We start from the raw sequence: 18149 nt of genomic DNA on the forward strand, positions 1-18149 counted from the left end.
AAGTATTTGTTGCCTGAGCGTGAGGACCAGAGTTCTGTTTCCTAGGACCCCACATCAAGTCGTATGTAAGAGCTGCAATCCCGTTGGACTTCTGATAAAATGGGTGTAAAGACTGGAGAGTCCCTAGAAACTCTCAGGCCATCGACCCTAGTTTACACTGTAGTAGACAAGAGGCCCCTGTTTCAAAGTAGGTGTAAGATGAGGACCAACACTTGAGATTGTCACCTGATCTCCATAGATGCCCTCATTCACACCACAAACAGGAACTTGTATGCATACACATACATATTGCATACATGTGTCAGTTACACACACATACACGCACACACACAGATAGACAGACAGACAGACAAAAAGACAGAGAGGGATCAGGGAACATCCAAATAGAGTTAAAGAGTAGAAAAAGGACATATCATATATGTAATATATGATATTAATATATAATATGAAATATAATATAATAAAATATATAATATATGATATATGACAACACTCATCCAGTAACTTCAACTGAGCTGATGTGGATACCTGGATGTCTCCAATCAAGTCAAGTCTGACTCACATGAAAAAAGTAGTTTTGATTTTGAAATTATTTAACACCTAAATTCTCAAGAGAGACAGACTTAAGTTTCTGATGCCCAGCAACAGTTATTGAAAAAAAAATTCTCTGAAATTATAAAAATAACTCAAATCACCACAGATGGGATAAGATGATAGCACTGACCAGTTCCCCATAATGAAGCTCTTTTATGTTCTTTACTTTGTTATAAAGGCCACATCTGTAGACATCTGTGTGTGTGCCCTCCAGCATCATGGCTCACGGCGTTAAAAAAAAATTCAAATATGTCACCTTTAAGTCAGTTTATTTCTTAAGGAACAGACCCAGGTCTACAGGCCTCTCAGTCAGCACACATCTGCACATGTGTGTGCCCTCTTCTCACATGTACCAACAAATGCATGCCTGGATCCTGGAGATATGAGTTCTAATTTTTTGTGTGTATATTTTTATAATGTGAACTATACAGATAGACTATGTGCTGGACTGTAGAAATAGAGCCAATAAAATTGATAACATGCTTGACAAAACAGCACGTTGTCAATACCCACAAAACAGTGATTTTTGCTACTGTTGGTTTTTAGAAAATAAGAGAGCAGAATTAAATATTGGCTATCTGTGATCTCCTACTGTGTGCCATGGAATGTCCTTGCACAAGAAGCGCAGTTCTCAGGTCTTCCCTGTCTCTGAAAATGGGGACGGTGGTTGGATGTGACCAAAACTTAAATTGCAGTATTTTCCCAACAGTGCCAGTTTTCACTTTCTTCCCCAGAAGAGGCCATGGACTGTCTGATCCACAGGAATCATTTGTTTGTGCTGAGGGTCGTGAGACACGGGATCCTGGGCATTCAGACTCTGGAGCAGTGTGAGCCATCCATTTCTTTACAGCTTAGCCACACCTCCGAGGCTGCAGAGCCTACACTTCACACAGCTGCAGCCCTCGTGTGCAGAGTGGAAAGCAGGCATCCCTGTTCTCCACTTATTCTCCACATATTTTCTTTCTATGTCTCCTTTACTTCTGTCCCTTTCTTTCATCTCTTCTCTTCTACTTTCTGGATATGCGTAGTTGAATCTATATGACTACATTGGGATGTATTACACCTCAGTGGTATCTGGCATCCTATTTACATGTAGTTTTGCAAATGTAGCCTCTGTTGGCACGAAGTCACCAGTCTAAGTCCCTGCGTGTGTGTGCTCTTTGAGTCTGGGAAATTCTGTTAGGAGACTGAGTTCCCTTTGGGTCATACCATGTGACCCTAGTTCCACTGCTTGCAAGAATCACTGTATTAGTAGATACAAAGTCGTCCGCCACTGGACAACAATCAACAGTTACAAGGCAATTAGATGATGGAGCACCTTCATCCAGGACATGGCACAGTAGCCATTATCAGGGCTGTTCCCAAGAGTAATGGGAAAGCTCCAACTAAGTTTTCAGTTCTGTTTTCTGCTTTAGTTGGGAATCAGCGTGTATTTACATGGTCATACCACTGTCCTTGTGATGTTGATGAGTAATGAAATTGGTAGTTCTGTTTTGTCATCTCATGTAGCACTCAGCTGCGATGTCCTGGCTGTGAGGGAATGGATCTGCTTAGTGGACATCCAGTTGTGCTCTGTGAACAGGAACATGTAAACCACACTTGTCTGATGCTAAGCCAGGACTGGTACTGTATCTACTACCAAGGCTTGAAAATGAAATTTTTTTATGGGTTATGGTTTATCTGAAGTTTGTTGCCGTGGCTGTTATGTTTTTAAAAGGGCATTCAAGGTCATTTAAGTGTGGTCATTGTGACTACATGTTAACTGAAATCTCCCATGCCAAAGGGGAAAACCACTGAGTTCCTAAAGTACACAACTACCACTAAGGCACTAAATATCAAGAAAAAGAACAGTCCAAGTTATTTTTGCAGGAATTCTGTTGTGGTTGTTACATATTGTGCTAGTTGCTGTTGTTGTTGCTGTTGTTGTTGTTCTTATTTTGACCTAAGGTAGAGTGTCAGATGGAAAGAAGGAACTACAATAGAGGTGACACCTCCACCAGACTGGTGTATAGACAAACCTGTGGGGCATTTTTGTGATTGGGGATAGATGTGGGAGGTCCAAGTTCACTATGGACAGTGCTGCCACTGAGCAGTAGTCTTGGGTTGTATAAGAAACCAGTGAACAATGTTCCTGCATAGCCTCTACTACTTCAGTTCCTGCCTCCAAGATTCTGTCTTGAGTTCCTGCCCTGATTTCCTTCAGTAACCGACTTTGGTGGGGACATATACCTTAACCTGCAACATACAAGTTGCTTCTGGCCAGTGTTTCTTTCTTGTTTTTATCACAGCAATAAAAACGAAACTAGGACTGGTACCACCATCAAGGGTACCACCTTCCCTCTACTCAGAAGATGTGTATTGAGTACCCAGTATGCACAGGGGCACTGGGATGCTGAGGTCAGCAAAGCCAGGTCCTTGACCTCACGAAGCTTATGGTTCCTTTGGGAGTTGGGGTTTGACAGACAATGAAAAAAAATCAAATAAACAAAACTCACATAAGGAAAACAAATAAAATAATCCATAAAATAATTAGCAATTCAGGGACCTGTTAGGAAGGCAGGTGAAGGGTCAGAGTTGGGTAATGGAGAATACAAAGAGTGAACTAATTCGAAAGTCATTCTAGATAGCTATGGAAAGAGGTGGATTTTAGACTGAGATTCAGGTGAAAGGTTGTGCCAAGAGCCAAAGGCGGGACGTTGTGGACAGTGGTCAATGTAAGTAAATACTGCAGGCATAAACGAGGTTGGGCAATTCCAAATTAACAAAAAAAAATACAAAAACAACAACAACAACAAAAAAACCTCAACAAAACCAACCAACCAAACAAAACTGCTGTGGTTAGTGTGTGTGTGTGTGTGTGTGTGTGAACTGGAAGAGGCAGCAGACATCAGGCTCCAGAGTTAATAGGAGGCTGACAGTCTCAGAGCCCAAGGACCATGAGAAAACTGGATTGTAAAATATATATAGTGCAAAGTCAATTAAAGTTTGAACCACAGACTATAGAGTCCCTATCGGATGTGAATGCTTGACAGCTTTCTTCAGCTGCTTTTGGAAGGATGAAGTTTGGTAAGCATTTGTCTGTGTTGATTTACAATAGAAGCAAACAAGACCAGCAACATGAGAACTGTCTTCTCAGCAGAGGGTGATTGAAACTCGGCAGACAAATTAGAAGGATATGGGGCCTTCTGCTCCTTCGAATTTGGAGATATTTGATATTTGGGGATGAGGGAGGATTGAGTATCACTGATCAATTTTGTCATCAATGTGTCATGTACCATGATCAGCTTTGAGAAGATCAGGTTTTGAAAGGAGATAATGTCACCGTTAGACACCCAGCACAAGACCCTAATGCAACACGAATCACTTCATCACACACTGACTTTTGGATGCTTCACCAGGTATGAGGATAGCTGATATCTGATGCTCTACAGCTATGCAACTGTAGAGATGCTTCACTGTAGGACACTAGGAGGACTGATAGAAATGATCGAGCTGTTCCTCTTTATTTTAGCGATGAAGAGAGGACTTGGCTCTTTTTCTCCACATGTTTCAACTTCTCCACAAACACCTTGGTTATTTTTGTAGGACTTGAGTTTGCGTTTTGTTTTGGTTTTCCCACACAGCAATAGGGAAGGCATTCTTCTTCCCCCAGGCTTATAATAAATCATTTTCATTTGTTTTAATAATGTAATTAGCATTGCTGAGATGATGTATTATGAAGTCATGAAGTTAGCTGTTAGCTTTTCCAGGAGTTCGGTGGGCTCTGCACTTGCCCTGGCTTTAGCCAAATGTACAAGCAGCTGATGCAAGAAGGGCCATAAACCATGGTCTAAGGCACACGCACACATCTTCCACCAAGTCAGAAAGAGTAGACACAAAGGGAATCGGCTGCATGCATTTCTATATTATTGATGGTAGCTTGCTAATTACCTTGGAAATCTTTGGAGGCAGTATTTTTCAAAGTTAATAAAATGCATGAATTTAAGAGGGAATATAAAAAGAGCTCCAAAGAAAGAATTTTCTTGGCTGTAATACATTCTAGGTGTGTGAGTGTGTGTGTGTGTGTATGCGTGTGTGTGTGTATGTGGTGTTAAAATGCTTATTTTATGCTCTTATGTAAATTTACAAGTTGCTTTGTCAAAGGAAAAAATAAATGTCGAAGAATTGTATATGTTGGAATAATTTAAATACAAGGAGACAAAATAAAGATGATTTAGAGTGGTCTAAATGAATATACTCTTTAAATTACACACACACACACACACACACACACACACACACACACACACACACACTGTTTAAGTAGAATGGAGCTCACCTGCTTCGTTACATTAGGTCAAGTGCTGTGGAAGAAAGGAGTTGAAAGTTCCCTGCCCTCTGGGAACAACAAACTTACATCAAACACCAGGCATGATCCAATCTGCAGATACATGCATGCACAGGGAGAGAATGTTCCTACAGTCAGCTGTCTCTGCCATGGGAATGCCCCTTAGAGGGGAAGGTGTCAGTTGCACCACAGAGAGAAGGTAGTAACTATGAAATTCCAGCACAAAAAGGGTATGTGTAGACACCACAAGAGCTCGAGAATATGCCAGTGACCCAACTGAAGTACAAAGTAGCCCAAAGGAAAGGTTGGGATTATCAGGATGCCTGCACCTGGAAGATGGCTGAAGCGATCAAAACAAAGAGATTAGAGCCCAGGTGCAGTCATTGCTGCAACTAAGTAGAATTACCTCGAAAGAGCTCAAGGAGCCCAGCTAAGGGCTGTTGGAGGAGTTACCTCCAGGGAAGAGACACAGAGGAACAAAGGCTGGCTCAAACACCATGTGATTAATAATATATGTAATTAATAATATGTAATATGTAATTAATAATATAATAACACTGTATGATGTATTATATATGATACATATGACATATCATATGACATATCATATGTATCATATATAATATATACAAATATATATATAATTTCTACCACGTTTACCGGGGGCTGTTTCCATGGACAAATGCTTGCCACCAAAAGCTCACCTCTTGCTCACCTCCTGCCCACCTCCAGCCCACCTCCTGCTCACTCTTGTGTTTCTGCTATGGCAGTTTGCCTTCCTAAGGCTGCCGCTGATTCTGCATGCCTGTGGCTCATTTTCTTGCTTTGTATCGAGTGGAGACTCTTGAGTTCCTTTGCACACAGTCTGAAATGGTGCTTAATGGGTCCCGGATTTTAACTACTCCCTCATTCCTGGATTCGAGGGAGCCTGTGGGGAACAGGAAATTCAACTAGCCACGAAAGTTCTTTTTACATTTTGTTTTCTGTTTGTTTTGTTTCCTTGTTGTTCCTAAGCATCCTCTGCTGCACAGATCCTCAGCAGAGAAAACCGTCTGGTTGAAACTGGAGGAAGCAGAGAGTAACATCTTAAGAGATTTTCACATGTGCAAAACAAACGTCTTCCACTGACGTTTTAAAAATAGTGCCCTTAAGCTTTAACATGTGTGGGAATAGTGCTAGCTCAGGTAACCACAAGCCAGGCCTGCACACGCAGGACTTCAGCACTGCACAGAAGGCACATGACCCTAGATGCTGAATACTTGGTTTTAATTGCCTGATCCTCCAGAAATGTCCCATTCTGCAACTCTACTCAGGAAGCAAGGGTCCTTAGCTCCCAGCTCCCTTAAGAAAGCAGGCAAGTACACGATGCTCTCTCCCTCTGGGCATACCCTTGGCAGGTATGTGGGTAGTTTCCAGAAATCCAGCCAGTGAGTTAATACACATGTTTCATCCCTCCTGTGACTCTTCCTTCATCTTCCTTTCCTTCCCCTCCTTCCTTTCTTCTCTCTATTTTCCTCTCTCTCCCTCTGTCTTCCTTCCCTCCCTCTCTTCCCCTCTTCCTCCTCCTTCTCTCTCCCCTTCCCTTCCTTCCCCACACCTTCCTTCCTCTCTTCCTTCTTTTCTTTCTCCTGTCCTTCCTTCCCTCCCTCCCTCTCTCACTCCCTTCTCCTCTTCCTTCTCCCTCCTTCTCTCTCTTTCTTTCTCCCTCCCTCCTTTCCTTTCCTTCTTTCCTTCCTTCTCTCCTTTTATCCCCTCTTTCTCTGTCTCTCTGTCTCTGTCTCTGTCTCTGTCTCTCTCTCTCCTTAAGAACAGTGACAACAGAATACCTTATCCTCCTTTTTTCCTTTTGTTTCTACATAGGAAAATCCATCAGCTTGAGAATGGAGGAAAGCTGTGAGTCCACAGAGAGCCCCCAAGGCCAAGGGCGGCAGAACGCCACCAAGTGTGGGTGGCTGAGGAAGCAAGGCGGCTTTGTCAAGACTTGGCACACCCGATGGTTTGTGCTTAAGGGGGATCAGCTTTATTATTTCAAAGATGAAGATGAAACCAAGCCCTTGGTAAGTAGGAAAAATTATTCCCACAGACCTTAGGGATCTGTGCAGCTGATGGTGGCTGAGGGGTCTCTGCCTCCCCACAGTATCTGTTCACAGGCGTCTTGTCTGCTTCTTCTCCATACTTTGCTTATATTTGGACACGATGAATCAGCTAATTGAGACTCTGGGGCAAATTACAGTTGTCCAATGTTAATTTTGAAGGGACAGAATGTCTGAATCCCTCAGGCAACCTTATTTCATGAGAAAATATTAGTGGGCATCTATTATTAGGGGGCAGAGCTCATATCCAAGGCAGTTTTTCTTTCCTTTCTTCCCCTTAGGAATAAGTTGAAAAATCTATATTTTAAGGGAAACTGCATACATAGCCACACTCCTCTGGGGACAGTTTCCCTGTTCTCTGTGGTTCTTTAGTGGTCATTTATTTCCTTGTGTTCTTAGCCACAAGTTTCAAGGCTGTAACAAAAAAAAAAAAAAAAAGAAAAAGAAAAAGTGCTTGAGTTTTCTCAGTCCTGGCCACTGCTTATCAACAAAAGAAAGATACAAAGAGAGGCCTCACTACTGTGCCTTTCCTTTGCCCATGTCGAGGGGATATAGACATGAGAGAAGACATAGCTTGTTCTTGAGGTTACTTCTTCTCATGTTCAGAGTTCAAAATTCAAGGTCTTAACTACGAATTTAAATCAGAACTCTGTTTTACTGTTTTAAGTTCACAACGCATGATAGTTTCACAGGATTCTCATTCCTGTAATTCAATGACATAAAACCACTCAAGTTCATGCTTTAAACCCCACTTATTTAAGGTTGCTATTAGCTTTTGCGTATTTACCAGGGTTATGATTTATATTACTGTCTTATAAAATACTTATTGTTTATATACCTATCTTCATCTATCTATCTATCTATCTACACACACACACACACACACACACACACACACCCCTACTGGTACTGCTTGTATCTACACATGTTTAGGGATGACCACTTGAGACTGGACAAGCTCTATGGAAGTTTTAAAAGGGATGCAAATCAAGTGATTTCTTGTGGCATTGTCCTTGATGGAAATCAGTCACTAGGGGAACAAGCAGAGGATTCACTTGCTTTTCTGGTCATTGTTGTGGTTCATAGGTTTGACAGCTGGGTAAGAGCATTCATTGATTTTCTTCCTTGGTATTTTGCAGAGTGGGGCCAGGCCTATTCTCTACTACACTAATTAATTATCTCAACTCAGAATTATACTCTTAATTGAAAGAATGAAGGCTAAATGGCATTGAAAAATCTTGTGGAGGGTTTTGATTTTTTAATTGAACCATTAGCCTTATGCCTGATAGGCAAGTGCAGTACCACTGAGCTAAATTTCCAGGTCACTCAATCCCGCTTGTTCCCTACATTCCTCCTCCTCCTCCTCCTCTTCCTCCTCCTTCTTCTTCTCCTTCTCCTTCTCTCTCTCTCTCTTGAATGCACACACACACACACACACAAACATACACACGCATGCACACACATGTACATTTGAAATGCAGTTTCGTAAGTTGCCTATACTGACTTTGAGTTTACCCTGTAACTCAGGAAGGCCTTGAAGCTGTAATCCTCCTGCCTGAGCTTTCTAAGTAGCTGGGATTACAGACTTGCATCTCCAGACCAAATTTACAATAGGCTTTAAAGATGTAGATGAAGAAAATCTTTACAGATGTTATAATTGGGGAAATTATGTATTTGTACATCCATGTTTACTAAACAAATGGATGCTGCTAATGAGCAGCTAGACAAGAAGTATAAATCCCAGAGTTCCTTGCTCCTCAGCTTAGCCTTTGCTCTCCCACTAATCCTCAATTTTTTTCTGGACTGGTCTTTTGCCAGAAATGTTTCTTGATTATTTATATTCAATTTAATGCTTCCAACAAGATGTTCTTGTTCTTCATGCATTTTGACTCCTAGTTTTAAAGAGCATAGGCTATCATTGTGGGAGGTCCTGAGGTGGGGCCAGCTCCAGTTTATAGTATTAGAGGTAACAGGTGGCTAGTCTTACCCTATAGGCAGACAGGAAGCAAAGAGCTCAGACAGGACCCAGAAGTGGCTGTTACCATCAAGGCCTGCTCTCAACATCCTCCTTCTGTGAGGTAAGCCACACCCAAGCTTTCCACAGACTTCCAACACAACAGTGGATCAAGTTTCAAGTCCATGTATCTGTGGGAATATTATTTTGTTCTATTGTAGACTATTTTAGTCAGCATTTTATGACGACCACCCTGACCTTGAACTTATTGTGTCATCATGGATGATTATGACTTGGCATTCCCTTGCCTTAAGTTCCCAGTTCCCAGTTCCACATTACTGGCATACACCACCATTCTTGGTTCGTGGGGACATTTCACACTCAGACAGTAGAAGCTCCATGTTTGTAAGTGTGCAGAGAGGGCAAGAGATTTAGAGAGAGAGACACGGGGTCATGTGCAAACGATTCTGTCCTCTACACAGAGATTGGATCTCCCTCTGGATGGTGGGAAGCAATCTTTAGACAAACCACCCAGTCCTGTGCCACTCTCTTAGAAAGGAATTCTGACAGCCATTTCCTAATAGGTTGACAGCCTGTTAATGACATAACTCTCCCAATTAGGTTTATCTTCCATCCATGTCTTCTACTTTCATCTCTCTCAGAACTTGATGTGCATCTGATTTATTGTGTCACAGTCCTTAGCATCATTCTCCACACTCGTCCTCATCTCTTGTGGCTTCCCAGATGCCCAACCACCTGTCCAAGTTGGAGGACTTCAGAATTCTCAGTACCACTTCTCCTGTGTTTCCTTCTTGAGTAGAAAGTGAATTTGCTTCAAGTTCACCATTTTCTATGTGTGACTGACAACAGCCTAACAGCCCTAACTATGGTTTTCTGGCAGTATGATAGAATCTTACCTCAAAAGTAATAACTTACCTATTCAATTTAAAAATACACAAAACTAAATACCTTTATTACATGTTCTTTTTCTAGAAGTGGATAATGAACCTTGCAATTTTAGTTCATTAGGGTGAAACTGTTGACACCTGGCTGGTGACAAGTGAATGTTCTAATGCGGGGACAAACTTTATTCACAGACAACTGAAAACTCTACCGCTGAGTTTGGTTGTTTCTGGGGGGGAAATACAGACAAGTGATCCACGTGGGTATTTATGAACCTACCACTTTGTCATGCATAGGCTGATGCTATCAGCATTTTATATAGCTATATTTTTCCATATTTTCAGATTCATTTCCTATTTTGATGTTTAATCTTACAATACAGTGGTATTTATATAGAGAGAAGAAGTTTAAAAACAATGCAAAAGATTACAAAAATATTTTTCCCTCACCACACACTAAGCTTTGGATCAATTATGTTTTTGAGGATGTTTTAGACAGATTTAAACCAAGGTCATGAAAATATTCACTTGTCCATCTTTCAGTAGTGGTTATGACATAGCTAAGAGAGACGATTCAGTGGGAAAGAGCACGTGTTGTTTTTTTTAAAGGGCCCAGGTTCAGTTTCTAACACCCACATGGCAGGTCACAAAGGTAACTCTGGTTCCAAGGTAACCAGACATACATTTGGGATACATACATGCATGCAGGCAAAATACTAATATACAGAAGATAAAACCACAAATATTAAAAAAAAAGATCAACAGCTGAGGCTTTAGTTGTAGCTATTTGGTTTTGGTATTACTATTTCTAAAAGAGGCAATGCCATGGGTGTGCTAAAGATCCTATGGGACAATCTGTCTTATTTCTTGAAGTATACTATAACTTAAATAAAAGCTAAGTTTTGCCTTGGGCCATGCTGGTGAATTCCCCCAACACACTTCTATGCTAGGAGGGCAGCAGGAAGCATCGATTTTTAGAATCTAGTGTGATACTTCTGAGAAAATGGCCAAAAGCCAGACAGGCGGCAACCCAATTAATATAGTTTAGACTTTCCACCACAGATATTGATCCACATGTGTGGGGAATGTTTTTTGCTGGGTCCAATGAAGATGACATTATATTGGATCACAATGGATTGTCCTAACTCAGAGTACAAGGCACTGCTGTGTTGTAACCTGAGGGCTGACCTCCAAATGTGCAGAATTGATTGTTGATTAAAGAGCAAGGTCTAATTTTATACTTAATGAAACTCATAAGTTCATGAAATCTAGAAACCTCTCAGGCACTTGCTGTTCCCAGTTACAAGATAGGAATCCAAAGAAGCCACAGGCACAGCTAAGTGTTTAAAGTGATGCTGCAAATGTAAGAAACGAATTTCACTCTAAATCTAAGACAGGCAAGAGACTTGTGCGTGGTATCTGAGGCATTCAGGATTTAAGGAGAAGCAGAACAGTACTGCATGCCTTCATGGGGTTTTAGGGATTCTTTGGGATTTCATAGAAGTCATTTCTCAAGAGATAAGTAATGTGATTAATTCAAATAATTTCATTCCATAGTTCAGTAATTTCTCATTGCTTACCTCTATGCACAAAATAAGTGTAGTGTTTTTTATGTCGGGCAAAAAGACTTTGGAGTAAAATTCTTTGTGCTGAACTTTAGCTATCTGCTGACAGATCATGACACATTGGGAAAATGCCTAGGTAGCTTGAGTTTTAGTGTGCTTGTTTGTCCACTGAGATCAGATCACCTCACTCATGAAGTTACTATGACAAGTAAAGGAGACTACTGCACACACGGTCTTAGCCCAAGGGCTGAGCAGTGGCGAGAGAATTTACGTGGGTGATTTCATGATGCTCTCACACTTCATAAACAGAAAAGCAGCACCGACTGTCCATATGGGAGTCTGATATTGGATATCAGATAATATCCAAGCTATTCATGTTATCGATCATTTCTAAACTCAATGCAGACGTTTCTAGTGTTCCTACAGACATTCTATACGAAACAGAATGTACAGGCTGTGTGTGTGTGTGTGTGTGTGTGTGTGTGTGTGTGTGTGTGTGTGTGTGTGTGTTTGTGTGTGTCTGAGCAAGTGAGAGAAATCTGCTTCAAGAAGCACTTTAGATGGTCGGGCTGTCAGGTCTTTTGCACTTTTTAACTTTGGTTTCCAAATTCAACATGGCGCCCTTTCCCCTCAAGCAGTCCAGGAAGGGATATAAAAGGGTTACTTCGTAGGGGGTCAGCGTGCACCAGTTCCTGATTGCTCACATACCCTTACTTAGGTGCAGTGGTTCACTATGGTAGTTACTTTTGTGTTGACGTGATAAATACCACAACCAGATATAAATTAGAAAAGAAAGGATTTACTTCAGCCTATTGCTCCAGAAGGAGGACTGAGAATACGTGTCGGTGCGTAGAGGGGCACGTGATGGGGCACAGCCGAGGCCATTGAGCTTAAAACAGACAGTTAGGCAGAAGATCAGAGAATGGGGATTTCCTTCCTCCTAACAGTCTGTAAATTGGTTTTATCCACTCTAGGCAGTTGCCCAGTAAGCAGTTGACTTCAGTTGCTGTGTGTGCAGAGTCTCTAATCATTCTGTGTGGATTCATATGAGGTTTACCCAGTGGTTTCAGCTTTGGATAAACTATTATTTGTCATACTTTGTCATGGTCTTCCATAAAATATCTACCTTACAGATTGTGTGAAGTGTTTCATGATGTAAACCAGTACCTAGTCTTATTAGGTCATTGATACCACCACCACCACCACCACTACCCCCCCCATCATCATTACCACCACCCCCATCATCGTCACCATTACTGCTGACCTCTCTGACAGTCAGAGGACTCTGACACAGAGAGGAGTAGTTAGAATCCATAGTACACACTTCATTAATTGTACAATGAAGAAGAATTTGATGATCAGTGTATCTTAGCTTCACAAGGAGTTTCTTGGCTATGGCCGTGCTAATTGCCAAGCAATAGCTGGCTTAATTTCATCTGTAACGTGTGTTGCCAACACTGACATCCCAGCAACCCTTCCAGCAAAAGCAGCGCTCACAACTGTCCTCTTTTCTCTCTGCTTAAATCATTTTGGGGCTCCATCTGAGTGGCTGAACATGGTTCTGATGGCTTCCAAGAAGACTTAAGGAAGTCTCTTTTCAAAATTTCTGAGAAAGCAAGCCCTGGCTTCCTAGTTCCCTATAGCACAGATGTATCAGCACCAATCTGGAGGGAAGCTACAGGAATCGGATCCCTTGGCATCTGTGCCTTTTTCATTTATGGCTGAAAGCTCTCATGCCCATGATATGGAGTCAGCATTGCGGAGCTCAGCCATCCATGTTTTGGGTGCCTCATTAGCAGAGACTTTAGCACTTTCTATGTGCTCCTGGCTGAGACAGAAGTAAGAGCAGGAAGTGTGAGGGTGGCGGTTTCCTCTAAACAGTTTTATTTTGGGGGGCTGATTTTCTCCTGGCATTTCACAGCTATTTGTAATTTCTTGTCGAGGCTTCTGTTGCCAGGTGTTCTGCTGGTTTTAGCTTCATCCCATCTAAATCCAGCCCCCATCCATTTTCCTAAAAGGACTGCTGCATGTTCCTTAACCTAGGAACTGTTAATCGATGTCATTTCCATAACTTGTAAATTTTAAAGCAGTTTGCTTACTTTCTATGTGTGCGGAGAAAACCTTAAGGCAGCAGGTCTTCCCCTTGTGCTTTGGCTCTTGCTGGATGGTAAGCACTTTACTTGAGTCTTGTCCACATCGTAGGGTATATTGATTGTTTTGTTGCCTGAGAATGTGCTCTTGGGTCACCACACCACACTTTAGTTGGTATGACAGGTGATGGGTCTGTTTTTCTTCTTAGCTATTACGAATAATGCTTTTATGAACATTTACATACAGCTTTTTTTGGTATGTGAACATATGATTTCATTTATTTTAGGAGAGGAGTTGCTGTCATATGTTAATTATGTCCAAGTCTGAGGAACCACACTGGTCATTTTTAATTGTTAAATTGTAATCTAAAATTCAAGCCTCTTATTCAGTTTAAAGTTCATCTATGTCCCTTCGTATCCACTCCAGCATATGCCTGTTTTACCAGCTTGTTGTTGATGGGGTTTCTGTTTTATAGAAAGGAAGCTATTCTCTCTCTCTCTCTCTCTCTCTCTCTCTCTCTCTCTCTCTCTCTCTCTCTCTCTCTCTCTCTCTCCTTCTCCCCTCTCTCATGTGTGTTAGAGAAAGTGTGTCACAGTGCATATGTGTGTGAGTATACATGTATGTGAGTGCATGCTTAAGAATGTGTTCTCCATGTATGTGTGTGTGTGTAAGAAAGATTGTGAGTATACATATGTGCATGTGTGTGAACATGTGCATGCATATATGTGAATATGTGTGAGCGTTTGTGTTAGTGTGAGAGAGAGACAGAGACAGAAGGAACTAGGTAGAAAACAGAGAATGAGAGGGAGAGGAGAAAAAAAGAGAGGAAAAGGCAGGGGGAGGGGGAGGACGAGGGAGAGGGGAGAAGACCATCTCTTTGGAGTCTTAAAACTGGGACTGGCAGGGGGAGGAGCATAGGATATCGGAGCCACATGCTTTTTGGCTCTTACCTGGCTTTGTTGGCTTTGTGGCTAGTGACCAACATCCCAGATGCTTTACTCTCTGAAGCTGAGCATGATATTGTGTCTGGTTTTCTGTTCTACCTTCTAGCTCTGATATGGCAAGTACACCCTCCGGCTTCTGGCTTCCAGGATGCCATGACCAAAGGGCCTACTTCTCATTGTTACACTCCCTTGCTGGAATACGATGGTGCTAGAACTTTCTGTTCCTTGCTTTCCTGCACTAATTCTCCCATCTATGTCTCAGGTACAGGGCAAACATCCTAAGCACCTGACTGACTGAGATACAAGTTACAGATACTCCCTGGTGCTAGGGGTGCTTCCTAGCTCCAATGATCAATTCTCTGCTTGTTTTGTCCTTGGTGTGTGTAGGCTGAGGCTTGCTCTGGCAGTGGTGTGGCACTAAATTAGATTCCATTCTGGTATCTCTTAAACTTGTGGGACTCTCAGAACCTTGCTATTTCTGATTTTAGAGTCAAGAAAATAGTTTAGCATAAAGTATAAATCCTATTCAGTATTATACGCACAATGACCATGCGGTACTTTTAGATTTTAAAAGTTATTAGTCATAGATAAAATATGTTTGAGTTTTATCCTCCAAAATAAGTGGGGGCATCATTTTCTTATGAACTAAATAACTATCGTTGGTTTGTCAAATCTGTCTTATGATTAACTTGAAATAACATTCCATTAATGGATCATGCCCTGTACTTTAGGCTTCCGTACAATTTTTCATTTTTAGAAATTTTAAGATACTGAATATCTTGTACTACTTATCAAATTTATTTTATTTTTTGCTGTTTTTTTTTTCCTTTTAACTCACCATTCTTTCCTATGCCATAGTTACCGGAAGAGATCAGCAGAGTCGATCCTTTTGTAGAATATTCCTTGGCTTATCTTTAGGTACCCAGATTCTTTATTCAACAAATTCTTTGGATATGGCCCCCAATACAATGGAAATGATGTGCTAAAGTTTTAACTCAATGCAGATGAACACCTCCTGCTTGGCCAGTCACGGGGCTGGCAAGGCTAAGAACCCGAGGCTGGAGTTCTGGGCTCATGGGTCTACATGTTTGTTCAGGATGCTGTCATCCTGGCCTAGCTTGAAGTGTGCAGCACTGCTTGAATAAATCAGCCTTGCCCTTAGTTAGCTGGCGTGTTTAATATTCATAGCTTTTGACAGAGCTGACGGGGACACCGGAACATCAGCAAGTGAGATGCTAGTGCATTGTTTAGGCAGCCTGGCAGGGCCAAGTCTCACTCTCTATTTTGAAATTTGTTTTCCTAGATATTGTTTTCTGATGCCATGAATTATATTTTCCCCCAGATTTGAAAGGAAATATTTTGCAAGTCACTCCTGCTTTTGTAAATGATAGTGCTGTGGGGGCCGAAGGCACACCGTTCTCATTAATGATGTGTGTCACCTTATCTCGCTGCTCCTTCTGCATTTCCTCAGTTCCGTGCAAAGATGAAGTTTCATTGGCTTCAGAGTTAATTTTCACTCCTGATTTTCTTTAGGCTTTGCTCAATATCAACGCTGATCTTGTTTTCTAAAAATTAAATGATTATGATTCTTGCAGAAAGATTATTTCTCAAACCTTGTCTGTAAAACTTGCACAGTAATATCCACAGACATTTGGAAATTGGGCCCTCTGCCTTTCAGGGGAGTGAGTAATATTTTCATTTTCTACCCACATAGATTTTGTAAATATCCTCAGTTAGCTAAATTTTGAATCAGCCTTGCTGAAGACAGTTCTAGACATCAGCACAAATACTGTCATGATTGCTTGCCTCTAAGTGTCAGTCTTAAAACCTCCCTGGTTAAATTACTGTGGTTACTGTTAAAGAGGCAGTATTTATTTGAGTTTTGGCTTTCTTCTGGTTAGTTCTGCCTTTGGATATTTAAGAGGGGAATAAAATAAAACAAAACAAAACAAAACAAAACAAAACAAAACAAAACAAAACAAAACAACAAAACCAACAAAGGTGCCCCCCTGAAGTTCTTTCTATATGAGATTTTGAGATGAGTTAGAAATCTTAGACTGGATGTTCTAACAATTAATCAATTTCAAAGATTAATAGGTCCAGAAGAATCACTGTAGAGACCATAGAGAGCACAGCTTCATGTCACTGTCCAGAAAGCTTATAACTCCATCCATCTGAGTATTTATGGATCCTTGGGAATTGAACTGACACCTTTTGACACATCTAATGTGTAACCAATGAGGGAATAGTTTGTAGACACTGCACTGTCTTTCTAAGTTATTGTTTCTCTAGTCGACAGCTCAGTAGAAATTTCACTTTATAAGGCCCTATGTTCCATCAGAGATGTAAAGAAGGGAAATTTTGTTTTTTTTTTCTCAGTCTTTTCATTTCTATTTGAAATTGAAGATGGGTCACACAATGCTGCACCCGAAGACTTTCAGTCTGAGGCACGTGCATTGATGGTGTTTTAATAATGTTGAAATTTGGATGTCTTTGGGAGTTCCAGACGTTTACTGTGAAACATATCAGCAATCTTAAGGGAAGTCTCCAGCATGAAAACAAAACAATAAGCCTTGTTATCTTAAAGTGTAGCTAACTTCAGCAACTCTTCAGTTTCATATATATATATATATATATATATATATATATATATATATATATATATATATATATATGGAATGAGTCCCATCTGTCATTGGAGGTGGCTTCTAAAGGAAACCTCTCATTGCAGGCTGATTCCTCCAGGAATATAATAGTGACATTGAGTGTGAACTGTTGCTCTCTGTTCTTGTCAGGTGATCATCAATTCTCATGGTTCTTTCTGTAGAAATTGGCAAGATCAGATAGAAGAGTAAAAATTAAAACAAAATAAGTCAGTCACGTAGAAGTCCTCTGGAGATGCATGGGGAGGTGAGCTGGGCTCATCTCATGCCAAGAGGCTTCTGAGTAGATGTGCTCGTGAGACTATGAAAGAGAAGGAGGGAGCCAGATATCGAGTTTGGAAAGTATAAATGCAGCATCCAGTAAGGCCTGTTGAAGAACCCTGTTTTAAAAATAATGATCACAAATGAAAGGCATCATGCCAACTAAGCACAGCATGTTAACAACCCTTAATTCTTGTATGGACTGAGAGAGTTCAGGAGATGGGTTGCTGGCTTATGAAGAGTCTGTCGGATCCAGCACATCTACTCAAAGATAACACAGAGTTTTGGGGGTCACTGAACGAATCTGTGGTGTCTCTGCAGCATTCGTAGTCATAGAGAATTCTTGTTCGCGTTGTTTTGCCTTATGGCATCCCTATCCGTTCATACTAACAGGAGTCTGGGTCTCATTTCTGGCTGCCTTTACAGTTCATGCAGGGCCAAGGGTTCGTGGAACAAAGCATATGTGATGGATGTGTGCACAAGAGAAGGAGGGCCTGCAGCTGATGTCTGCAAATGAGTTCCTGGAGATGAAACGGACAGAGCTCATTGAGATGTATGTCATTGGTTTTCTAATTAGCCTGAGACAGAGACACAATGTGAGGTCTATCCCCCCCCCCATCCCACCCCCCCCCCATCTACTTTTGTGAGGGCAATGGAATGGGTTTTTATGTAGGTGTAATCCTAGAAAGGACTCTGAGAAATGTGGCTAAGGCACTCTCCCAAACTGTATTTCCATTTCAGGGTTGGGATTAGAA

At 41.3% G+C, this 18149-nt stretch overlaps 1 protein-coding gene across 1 annotated transcript in view; it reads left to right on the forward strand.

Moving 5' to 3' along the window:
- Positions 1–18149, forward strand: part of Arhgap24 (Rho GTPase activating protein 24) — a 420204-nt gene that overhangs the window by 66095 nt on the left and 335960 nt on the right. Inside the window, exon 2 of the mRNA XM_029477119.2 lies at positions 6782–6978. Within this exon, the coding sequence (XP_029332979.1) occupies positions 6802–6978 (177 nt within the window). The 5' untranslated portion in view covers positions 6782–6801. The remainder of the gene's footprint in view (positions 1–6781; positions 6979–18149) is intronic.

Source organism: Mus caroli, unplaced genomic scaffold, assembly GCF_978045245.1.
Source record: "Mus caroli unplaced genomic scaffold, Mus_caroli_1 scaffold_4, whole genome shotgun sequence".
Classification (NCBI taxonomy): Eukaryota; Metazoa; Chordata; class Mammalia; order Rodentia; family Muridae; genus Mus; species Mus caroli.